This window comes from Acomys russatus, chromosome 4 (assembly GCF_903995435.1).
Source record: "Acomys russatus chromosome 4, mAcoRus1.1, whole genome shotgun sequence".
Taxonomy (NCBI): domain Eukaryota; kingdom Metazoa; phylum Chordata; class Mammalia; order Rodentia; family Muridae; genus Acomys; species Acomys russatus.
The window spans coordinates 43,079,004-43,090,924 of NC_067140.1; the positions used below are offsets into that span (position 1 = coordinate 43,079,004).

General features: G+C 38.1%; 1 protein-coding gene across 1 annotated transcript in view; it reads right to left on the reverse strand.

The window, feature by feature from the left end:
• Elp4 (elongator acetyltransferase complex subunit 4) overlaps positions 1-9,485 on the reverse strand; it is a 216,433-nt gene extending 206,948 nt beyond the window's left edge. The window contains exons 1-2 of the mRNA XM_051144289.1: positions 9,237-9,485; positions 3,141-3,176 (exon numbers count right to left, since the gene is read on the reverse strand). Of these exons, the coding sequence (XP_051000246.1) occupies positions 3,141-3,176; positions 9,237-9,456 (256 nt within the window). The 5' untranslated portion in view covers positions 9,457-9,485. The remainder of the gene's footprint in view (positions 1-3,140; positions 3,177-9,236) is intronic.
• Between the last annotated feature and the right edge of the window lie 2,436 nt (positions 9,486-11,921).

An 11,921-nucleotide genomic window follows, 5' to 3' on the forward strand; every position in this document is an offset into this window, starting at 1 on the left:
AACCACATGCATAGTGAAGAGATGTTTGTGATCCACTGTTGTGGGTGCTGAGAATTGAAGCTGGACCCTCTGAAAGAAGGCTCAGTGCTTTTAACAGCTAAACCATGTGTGAAACCCCTCAGTACTTGCTTTTATTCCTAGAGATAAGTGTATCTCTTCTCCTTTATCAAAGAGGTTTCTTTCTTTCTTTCTTTCTTTCTTTTTTTTTTTTTTTGGAGAAAATAAAGACTCCTACACAAATTCACAATCGGTCAGATGTACAGAACAACTCACCATGGGACACCCAATCTCAACTAATAAATCCATAACACAACTCCTACACTTAAGGCTCAGAGAACATTGTGGAAGAAAGGGTGGAAAGACTGTAAGTGCCACAGGACCAGTACATCTGCTTTACCCTTAAACTACAGCATCTTCTATGTGTGACAAAGAAGTGGCATCTATGTAGTTTCAATAATATGGTTTCCTAAACAAGACCTGACAGTTGATATGCCAATACGGATAAGGGAAATTTTACACTTCTCCACCCTTGGATTGATGAGCTCTAGGCAATTAATAGCTGTTAAGAGATGGAGATTCAGTCTTCTACAGGGGTAAGCACCTTGACAGAGAGTCTAATCCCAAATTATCAGTCCAAAAAAAGCCAAGGAAACAAACAAACAAACACACACACACACACATACACACACACACACACACTGATGCACACACATAGATCTGATTCCAAATGATCAGCTCTAAACACATACATATACAAGGGCAGATGTACACATGTGCACGAACAACACTGTCAGACTCAGTGGGTATATCCATGTATATTCCTATATAACATATACATATAAATGTGTTTAACAACAATTAAAGAGGTCATGAATTTTAGAGAGAGTAGACACAAGAAGAGTTTGATAGGATAGAGGAAGAAGTGAATATGAGGGACATATAAAATACTTATATATGAAATTCTCATAAAATAATAAAATAATTAAAAATAAAAAACTTCTTACTCAAAAACCAAAGTCATATATCTAGATTCAGAGCAAATTTCTAATATTGGGATTCTTATTACCTATGTGAAGCTGGAAGTTACTTCAGCCCTCAAATCTAATTTCATGAATAAATACAGATAATCTGAATTGAACAGTTTAGAAGGCGACAGTATTGAGTAAGGAGAGAAACATACATAAAGCACTTTACACAATACATGACCCACAGGAAGAACCAAATGACGGACAACTCTCCACCTCCTACCATCACCTTCAGTGATTAAGCACAGGCAGATAATGAGATGTTCTAGAGAACTTGGGATTTTCTAGGGATTCAGTTTCATCAGATAAATGCTATATGAATGTCGAAATTTAAGGACCATCACTTTGTATCATTATCCGTCTTGGAGAAATCCTCCTAAAACATTTGCAACAGTCTCTTGCTATGTTAAAAAAAAAAGTCTATTAACATAAACTTAGTAAATGTCTAGTTCATTGTATTGTATAGCCTCAGCTTACTGAATATAGACTTATTAAATGTGAACTCTTAGGTCTTCAGAAGCCTCAGAGATACACAGAAATACAGAAGATGTATTTAGCCATTCTGGAGATTGTTCAACAACAGGACAGGCTAACTCCTGGCAACACCCAGTCTACCTCAGAGAAGATGATGAGCATCAAAGAATCTCCTTATGGAGGTGGCTTCAATTGTGGCAAACCAGCCACTGGGCAAAATGTCCTCATTTCTGCCACAGGCAGAATTCTGCCTAAAAATGGGCAAGCTTGGATGCAGGCAGAGTCGACAGCCAAACTCTGCCATGACAGGGTAAGCAAATCCTCAATAGTTCCTGTCTCACAAATATGTCTGTCAGGTATACTGGGCAAGAAGGCTGAAGATGGGGCTCCAACATCATAGAGAGTTTTGGGTGACTGTTCAGGCAGCAGACTTTGAGAAGCTGCTATCCTGTGCCCCTGTATATTCAGGTAATCAATTTTATTCTTTCTCAAGTCTCTGATGGGGTTGAGGAGCAGTTTAGTTTCACAATTAAGCTTAATTGTTTAGGTGTTAAGATGTTTTTAGATCTAGATAGATGTTTTAAGTTAACAGAGATGAGATGTGATAGATAATGATTTTCACTCAGAATTTTAGACCCACAAGGATGGGAAAGATGTTTAATTCAAGTCTGCCAAATACAAATAGCCAAATCACTATGAATATAACATTTATATAATTCCTGATTGTTTTGTGGTTGTTCCTGCTGTATTAGTTTATTTTATTTATGTGTAATAATATAAATGTATATGTTAAAAAAAGAAATTTAATAAAAACATTTTAAAAAATCAGAAAAAAATGTGAACTCTTGTGTCAGTTTTGCAATGAAAGAGAAATGCCATCCCAGGAGGTGTATCTCGGCAACAATGCGGACAATGAGGAGTCACTCTAACTCTCAAAGCCAGGTCACCAAGTGACTTCCATTTTGGATAAGGAAAATTTTACGTGTTAAAATATATATATTTTCAACAGAGTCATGTAAAAAAGTAGGCTGGCCGACTCAAGATTAGAAGCAGTAGATATGCTGCAGCTAAACAGGTTTAACATTAACAGGAATGCTTTCATTATGCCATAGATGAAGCTTACTGCAAATCGAAGATTCTATGATCTATGCTGAAATATGCCACATAAGGTTGTCTATTTTAATAAGAACCATAATCACTTTAAAAATGAACAAAAATAGGGCCTACTTTGCCATTTTTCATTCAACAAAACAACAAAATCTGTGAAATATAGTACACATCTATACACTCACTTATAGTACACAAACTCTTCCATTTCTCAAATCAGTCACTCTAATTCCCCTTTTAATACTGAGATTTCTTTTTTCAAAAAAAGCAATTGAAATTTTATTTTAAATTTAATTAAATTTAAAATGGAGCAGTGACGAGTAAACATTTTTACATGTTTAGAGCTACATTATCAGATATGTCTGCCCATCTCAATTTTGAATTAAAAGGTATTCAAACAAGTTCTAATCTGACTTTATGAATGTGGAAAGCTCATTATTGAAGTATTCAATTTCAGAGTCAGAAACTGATAAAACCATTATGTAAAGAAAAAAGAAATGGTTAGAAGGATTAAAGGATGTATATTATACTAACCGATCAGAAGAAGTGTTCCAACAGCTAAGCCTCCACCTGAAAATGACACACAAGAAGAATATTAATCATTAACATTTTGGATTACCTTTGACACAAAAGCTAGACTTTACCAGGAACAGGTCCCACAAAAAAATTAGAAACTGCCACTGTAAATAATATTCAAAATATCTTTGCAATACTTAGCTCAATGCATTATTATGATATTCACTTTCATAATATGCTATAGTGTCCCCCTTTCTCCTGAGAGACCCAGGGGGCACTCAATACAGCTGTGGGTAAGCATTCTAGTGTTAAATTTAACACCCATTACTAAAGATCTCAATAGCTGAGACCCAAATGTACATAGTATATGCTAAAATCTCTATTTTATTATTTTCAAACTGAGTAAGTCCCATAGGAAGTAACAATTCTAATTTTAGAAAAATTATAGTATATCCAAAGTCTAGAAATGCTTAAATATAAAATTAATTTTTGACATTTCAAATAAAAAGGAATAATCAAAAAATACATTTATTAATATTTGAATGTGCTCTCCTAGACATTTTGAACTAGGCTAATATCATTAATATATAAATAAAACAGTGAGTCATTAAAACGAACTTTTAAGATATTAAAACAATACTAGAGAAGTTAAGACAGTGCATTATGAATACTTAGTTAAGCTGGGCGGTGGTGGTGCACTCCTTTAATCCCAGCACTTGGGAGGAAGAGGCAGGCAGATCTCTGTGAGTTCAAGGCCAGCCTGGTCTACAAAGCGAGTCTAGGACAGCAATGCTACACAGAAAGACCCTGTCTCGAAAACAAAAGAAAACGTATTGTTATTCTTCTCATCTGTAAAAGTATCAATACTTGAAATTAATGTCTCAAAAACTAACAAATGTACTTTAAAAAATACATACTAAAGAATGACTATAGACATTTTGTTGTATTATTTTAAAAGTACTCAAAGCTGTTAACAATTGAAGACAGTATTCTTGATAGGGTTTGGTTGTATGAACATAAAACCATAAAACATTTTTAATACCAATAAAAACCTCTTTCCCTAGTATATCATGTGGAAACATTTAATATGAATAGTTGCCATTTTCCTCCAGCACAAAAAGCATACTTATATCAAATAAATGAATGTTTAAAACTGCGATATAAACTAATTGATGATGGTATGGTATCTGAAATAATTTGAAAAAAATCTGTAAAATATTTCAAAATCAGTAGTCACAGACACTTTAAAGGTTAGCATATTTGGATATGGTCATATATGTGCCTGCCTATGTGTGTGTGTGTGTGTGTGTGTGTGTGCGTGTGCGCGCGCGCGCGCGTCTGTGTGTTTGTGTAATCCAGGCTGGTTTCAACTCACTATGTAGCTGAGAATGAGACTTAAACTCTGGATCCTCTCATTTCTACCTTCTGAGCACCGAGATGTACAGAATTTTAACGCGATTTCCAATAAAACATATTTTAGTTATACATCAAGACAACTTCCCACGCTGTGTCATTTAAAAGGTAGATCACACTAATGAGGGCAATTCTAAGATTAACAGATCAACAATTAAAGACAGCGAAGTGCTGTACATTAAGGCAGCGTTCATAAAGGATCCATGTATGATCTGCTTGTATCTATTTTCTTATTTTTTCAAGACAGCATTTCTCTTTGTAGCCTTGGCTCTTCTGAAACTCCATGTTTAGACCAGGCTGGCCTTGACCACAGAGATCTGCCTGCTTTTGCCTCCCAAGTGCTGGGATTAAAGATATGTGTCACCACCTCCTGTACGATCTACTTTTAAATGGATTAGACTAAATATTTAATGTAAGTTTGTGCTACATAAAGGGCAATGCTAACTTTTACGTTTAGCATTTTATATTTCATCTTCCTTTATATGGAAAAACAAACATTTAATACCTTAATGGTCATTCTGTTTAAGATAAAATGTTAAAGAGAAAAAAGATAAAATTACATTTGATGTCCAATCCAGAGTTGCTACTATAAAAACATTGGCTGATTTTTCCTGCTCTAACTCCCTAATCCACTTAACTTTCATTTGTAACTTCCAGTGGAGTGAAAGGTAAAAGACTTTATGGCCTCAGTCTTCTGAGCTTGGAGATTACAAACATAAACTATTATGTCCAATTATTTTTTCCCCTTTGCTTTTTAAGTTCATGAGATATTTCTTAATAAAATGACGTTGCATGAGAAACACAGCATGCTTTGGTCTGTAATTCACTTTATTTTACAGTGGTGATAACAGTGTGTGCTGGGGGGGGCGTGGCAGGGAGGGGCTACAAATGCTACAGCCAACAGAGAGATGAACTGTGAGAGACAAGAAAGAAACCCAGTTCAGTATGACTTAGACTTGGTTCAAACTTAGAGTCTGACACTGGGCAGTTCATTTTAGACGTATTTAAGTACAGAATAATTTAGGAAAAAAGTGTTTCCTTGTAACATGTATTTCAATCAAAGGCCCGCAATAAAGCTTAAGGTGTGGCTGCATCAGAACTTTCTTGCAAAGTATATGGTGCCCTCAGCCATGAAGATGGGTTCTACAATGCTAAGGGCCTAGGATCTGCTGTGGTCTCACAGAGCATAGAGGTTACCAGGGTATAAAGTGCATGTGACATCTACCATAAGGATGGTTCTTATTGACTGAGAAGTAATGCTCAAGATAAAGGTTTAGGGAAAAAGAATTTAGGATAAGCATAATAGTCTGAAGGATTTGGGTGTGGTCCAGGCCTAGCACAGAGCACCAGGCTATTAACAACCATAGCCTGCAGGGTAGAAAGCAGGGTTATGCATCTTTTCCTTGAAGAGATAAGTCTGCATGCTTACCATTCCTGGTTTCTATAATGCTTATCTGTGACCATGAGGACATTATGCCCTCTATGGCTTCCACTACAGGTGACAATGTGGTAAACAAGCCAATTGTATTTATTTTTTAAAATTAGTTTAAACAAACAACTTCTCCATAGTTCTTCTCCAAAGAATTTCTGTCGGACTATTATTTATCATAAACCCCAGCTACCTTTCCTTTGACTGCCAAAACTGAATAAACTGTAAACAGGGCTTGTGTTAATTCAGTCAAATCTGTGAGGGCATGCTTCTTTCAAGGACCTCTCAAGACTGACTACAGTTTTTCCCTGGAAATTCCTGAAGTATCTATTCAGCCGCGTTCTTTTTCTTTTCAAAAATGTATGTTATTTACTATAGTGACCCCAAATTATATAAATGCCCTAAAAGAGACCAAGTTGAAAGCCTAGATTAGTGGGCTGGAAACAGCTCAGTGGTTAAAAGCAGAAGCACTTGCTAGGGCGGGGCATGGAGGAGCACACCTTTAATCCCAGTACTCTGGAGGCAGAGGCAGGTGGATCTCCCTGAGATGATGCCAGCCTGAGCTACAAAAGGGAGTCCAGGATAGCCAGGGCTGCAGAGAAATCCTGTCTCAAAAAACCAAAAACCAAAACAAAACAAAGCACTGGCTCTTTTTGTAGAGGATCCAAGTCTGATTTCCAGAACCTACATGAGGCCACTTGCAACTTCAGTTCCAGGAGCTCCAATGGCCTCTTCCGGCTTCTGGGGACACCTGGACTCACATGCACAAGTCCACACATATACACTAAATAAAATAAATGAAATCCCCTAGACTGATAAAGTCTAAATAAAAACATGTAAGATTTAAACATTGCCAACTGGGGAATGTATATGAAAATCCAATAATAAAATTAAATAATTAAAACAAAAAAGTGGCCAGATCATGTTTTTCTAAATGCAGATAAGGAGAATTTTCAAAGACGTTTTGGTGTAAGCAATGGAAGTAATGAATTATGACATAGCTAACATTCAACCAGTCTGTATACTGGGTTTCAAACATTTACAATTATGTTTAAAATGACACTGATGTCTGGTGGCAGCAGTCAAGTTTCAATGTACCGCAGGGTGGTATAATACCATGTTAGCTTGCTATGCTATCACAATGTCAGAGTGCAACTCTTATTTATATCCTACTGTCATTACATTTTATCACAATAGGGTCATATAAGGTTTGCCACAATCTGAATCAAATAACTTTTCAAAGTAACAACATAAGTTGAGTTTCTTGTGCTTGTTTGAATACACGTTAGCAACAGATGCTTCACTTTCAAAGGTTTTAATGAAAACAAATGTAAATTTTTTGCTTCAGAAGACATACAAGACAGGGCATCAAATTACAAAAATGTCATTAAGAAGTTAACAACTGGAATACATCTGGGCGTATTTATTATTCCAAATACAATAACTCCTATTATTACAACCATATGAATTTCCATGCACAAATTAACTATAATCATGCAAAACATACATTTCAACAATTGATACTATTTTGATTTTCTTAGTGAACATTAACTTTTAGCTATACTCAAATACTAAAATCCACACTCCAAGCATTTCTGCAAATTTAGAAGTATATGTCTCCATAGTAACACTAATGAGAAATGTCCTCAGTTCTTTTTTGGCAGGCATGAAGAGACTATAGGTAAATATTTAATCTAAACTATAAACATCAAACTCCCTGAAAATAGTTCTAAAAAATTAGCAGCAGCCGTAGGTGCAGAGAGACTGAATTGAAGCTGGCGATCAGCTCCCAGGATTAGGAGTTTTGTCTACTCACGCCAGTAAATTTCTGAACCAATTTTTGGAGCTCAAATACCAAACTACAATTTTCATACTTGACTATTTCTTGTCTAGTCGTTTTTCTTCAAGACCTTATTAAAAGCTCAATACATGCCAGGCTCTGGTCTAGGCACATCTTGCTATTTTCATGAGGAACTGAAGGCACAATACTGAAAATGCAGTCTTTTGGTTTGGAAAGTTTGATAATTTTCAGCTGAATAAAGGTACCTATCCCCATTTAATTAAAAGCATGGACATTTAAGAGGCAGAAAAGTTAGGTTAGATTCATAGGAAATATCTGCTGTCACTAAAGCTTACATATTAATATTCGTGTCGATGAGAGTTCACTAAAACTGGTCAATCTTTCTATGCTTTGGGTATAAAACTAGGATAACTGTAGCCCGAAGGGGAAAAAAGGGAAATAGGTATTCGCCAGCTATGCATTTTGAGTCATGTTCCTATCCTCACACAGCTCAATGGCCTTGAAAAAATTATGTGAAACTACTATATACTTATGTAGAAAACAATAAAGATCCATTTAGAACATGAAATAATAGAATCAAGAAACCATACTGTTTCTGTTGTCTTGTTATTTTCCTCTTTGTTAAACTTACTTGAAAAGCCTGGGGTATAACCCAGAGAAAGTGTCAAATAAAATATAAGAGAAAGCAATGTCAGTTGTAATATATTATGCAAATGTATCAGATTATGTACAGACACATCATAAACACTAAGAAAAAAGGTTACAAAATGTAAACACACATCTGTTTTTATGAAGCAGTATTCAGATAGAAATTTAGCCTGTCCTACCAACCTAATCTAGTCAATCCTTTCAACAAATCAGTTCTATGCAACAGTAGGCTTTGCATTTAAAAATGCCAAAGATTATAATATATATTAACATATGTTAAGACACTCGGGGTAATAGTCATCTTTAACATCTACTCTTTTAAAATCAACACTGTTTACGACTTAAGGATATGAGTAGCCCAGAGGTGGAAGAGAGGGCAACACTTTCAGCATTTTCTAATGAAGCCCTTCTTTTACAAGGCTAAAAAGTTTTGTTGGTCGTCCCAGATTTAAGCTAGCCGGGATTGGAAGGAGGATGTCCTGAGAGACCAGCAAAGGATCCTACAAGTCAATTCCTTCCTATACGTTTGTTTTTCTTCAGTAATCATTTAAGGGTAAAAGCATGTAGGGGGGTCCATGGTCATCTGGAAATGGGGTGCAGGGCAGAGCAGAGTAAGGAGTGTGGGTCCTCAGGCGGGCTTAGCGTATAGTTCCTAAGACACCTCCACGCAAGTTTCCTCCCCCAGTCTTGCTATCAAAGCAGTCGATCCTGACCATGCTTGTGAAAGGGAGCGGGGGAGGGGGCGGGGAAGGACAGGGGGTGCCCCGGGAGTCCCTCCCCAAGTTTTCCCTGGAATGCGCCCACATCTTCATTCTGAACCGACCTAAGAGCTGGTCCAAGGCAGGGAGCCCGGTTGACACCAGCAGTTGTCCATTCCGTACCGACGGTCGTGTGCCCGCAATGGACACCAGCCGAGGGCCCCCTCCGGCAGCCCCAGAGGCCTTGCCCCTCCTCTGGAAGCTGGTGGTGCCGCTCCGGCCGGCCTCGGATGCTCCACACCGAGAACTAATGGAGCTCGAGCCGCAACCGGCTGCCGCAGCCATCTTGAAGCTCCCGCGATGACCCAATAGGAACTCTGGGAACTCGCGAGGCCGGCCTGTCAGAGCCAGCCGCCAAGTCCCGCCTACTCACCTCTACTAGCCAATAAAAATGATAGTTCCTTCTTGGTCAACCAATCGCAAGGCCTATTGCTGAAAAGTGTTGTACGTAAAGCTAGAGGATCGTGCGCCGGCCCAGGTGAACCCGGTCCACCTGAGTCCTGGGTGAGGAACTTCTGTTGGTGTCGGGGGCTGCAGGTGGGTACTGACCTTGGCCATTCTTGGTGTCTACATTCACGTGGAGTTAAGGGAAGGGAAGCGATTCGCCCACAGGGCTTCTCAAGCCACTGCGAGTTGGAGCTCGCATCTTCCCCGCTGTTTAGCAAAGAAGAGAGAGGCTTCTTTTGCTGCTGTTTTCTAGGGAAAGTTTTTCACCCCCACCTGTGCAAGACCATGTCTTCCCGAAGGGTTTGTGCTGTCTGGAAAGGGTGTAACGGTGACTTCAGTGGCTGCTGAGTGCCTGGGCTTAGACAGTTAGAGCCCAGGGCTAGCTGAGTTGCATAGTAGACTTTACTTAGAAACTTCACTTCAGGAACTTGGGTACCATTGCCTTTCTCCCCCTCCCACCTAACCCCCCCACCCATCCTCTCCCGCCCTACAGACAATACCTATACCTCGCTGACAAGTCCTCGTGATCAGCTTTCCTTAATTTTAATTAGTGTTGCTGTAAATCTTGGAGAGTCTTTACTAAGCGATGTGAATGACAAGTGTTACTCTGAAAACCTTGTTCACACATTTAATTGTCGCTTTCAGAAGCAGCTGCAAATAACAGAAAATACTTGAGATTTCTCTCCTAAATCTTGAGTAGAATTAGATTTTTTTTTTTTTTTTTTTTTTTGTACTTTGTTTTTCTATTGATTGTGGCATCTGGATGGAAAAGGTTCTTACTGAAGTGTGTTTTATTTGTGGGAGAAAAACCATATAATTTAGAGCTGTTTGGAGATTTGAGTTTTTCAAATGAGAACTGGAGGAGGAAATGATTAAGTGATTTTTAAAAAGACTTCTAATATAAGCAATGTTTGAAATAAACATGAGTCTCAAGTCAACACCCCCATCATTGAGTTACTGCTGACAGTGATGGATGATAGATGGCTTGGTTGATGGATGGATGGATGGATGATACATGGATTGATTGATTGATTCACTCATTCATTTATTTTGAGAAAGAGTCTCACTATGTAGCCCTTGTTGGCCTGGTACTCAGAAGTCGGCCTGTCTTTGCCTTCTGGTGCTGAGACTTACAGGTAAATGCCAGCACAACAGCCTTATTTACTGTATTTTTTTTTTCTTTCTTAACTATACCTTTTCTCCTTCCCTCCCTCTGTCCTTCCCTCCTTCCTCCTTTTCTCTCTTCCTGGTCATATTCAGGCTGGATTAAGCCTATAATCCCAAAGAGGTGGAGAAGGAGAATCAGGTGTTCAGAGTTAGCATCAGTTTCCTAAGACTGTATCTCAAAACAAAACAAAACAAAACAAAACAAACAAACAACTCCCCAAAACAGAATATAGAGAACCATATTTGGGGAGGTGGGGGAAGCAACAAATCTTGTGGTTTAGCAACACATCAACCAGAAATATCTGATGAAGGTTCTGCTTTCATTTCAAACATGCCATCAGTACATATTATACATATTTTTATACTTTTAAGCCACTCAATTAACTGTTGATACTTGCTTTCTGCTCAGATCCAGTCTTGACATTTCATAAAAATGGTGACGTCCTTCTAGAATAGCAAATAAAGAATTCCCTGTCCTAGTTTACCAGTCTTCTTATTTTAGATGCCAAGCTCCTTTGAGGCAGATGATATATTTTGCTTCATTTGTCTATACTCCATTATTCCCAGTGAAGATCAAGACCGGTTGTATCCACAGCAAGAAATATGAAAAATCCTGTGTTTCTGCTTCTTTCAGAGACTAGGTAGTAAGTACTTTAGGTTTGGCAGACAACAGAGTTTCTTGTCCCTGCTCCTCTCTTCCGTGAGTAAACCGTGAGAGTTGCCATTAACAGTTGAGCACAGCTATTTTAGAAGCTGAAATTGAATTTCATAGAGTTTTCATATGTCACAGCATAGTCTTCTTTTTCCTTTGAGCCATTTAAGAGTCAAGTGTATGGCACTTCTTTATGTTGCCACACAAAAGTAAATGGCACTGGAAGATTCCCCTTACGAACCATAGTGTGTCAGCCTGGGTGCTGGGCTGTTTTCTACTTTTCTCTCTAATTCTCTGTTTTATTCTTTGGAAACCCTTCAGGGTCTCTAGTATGGCCGTGCTTTTCAGTGTTTACTTACATTATTTAAAAGCATACTGTTGTACTGGAGCGGTTTTGGAAAAGTGTTATTAAGCTTGCGCTTTGAACCAGGATTTCCTGTTGACATGATACTGGGAAGAGAGGTGTGTTCCCCATACAGTCTTT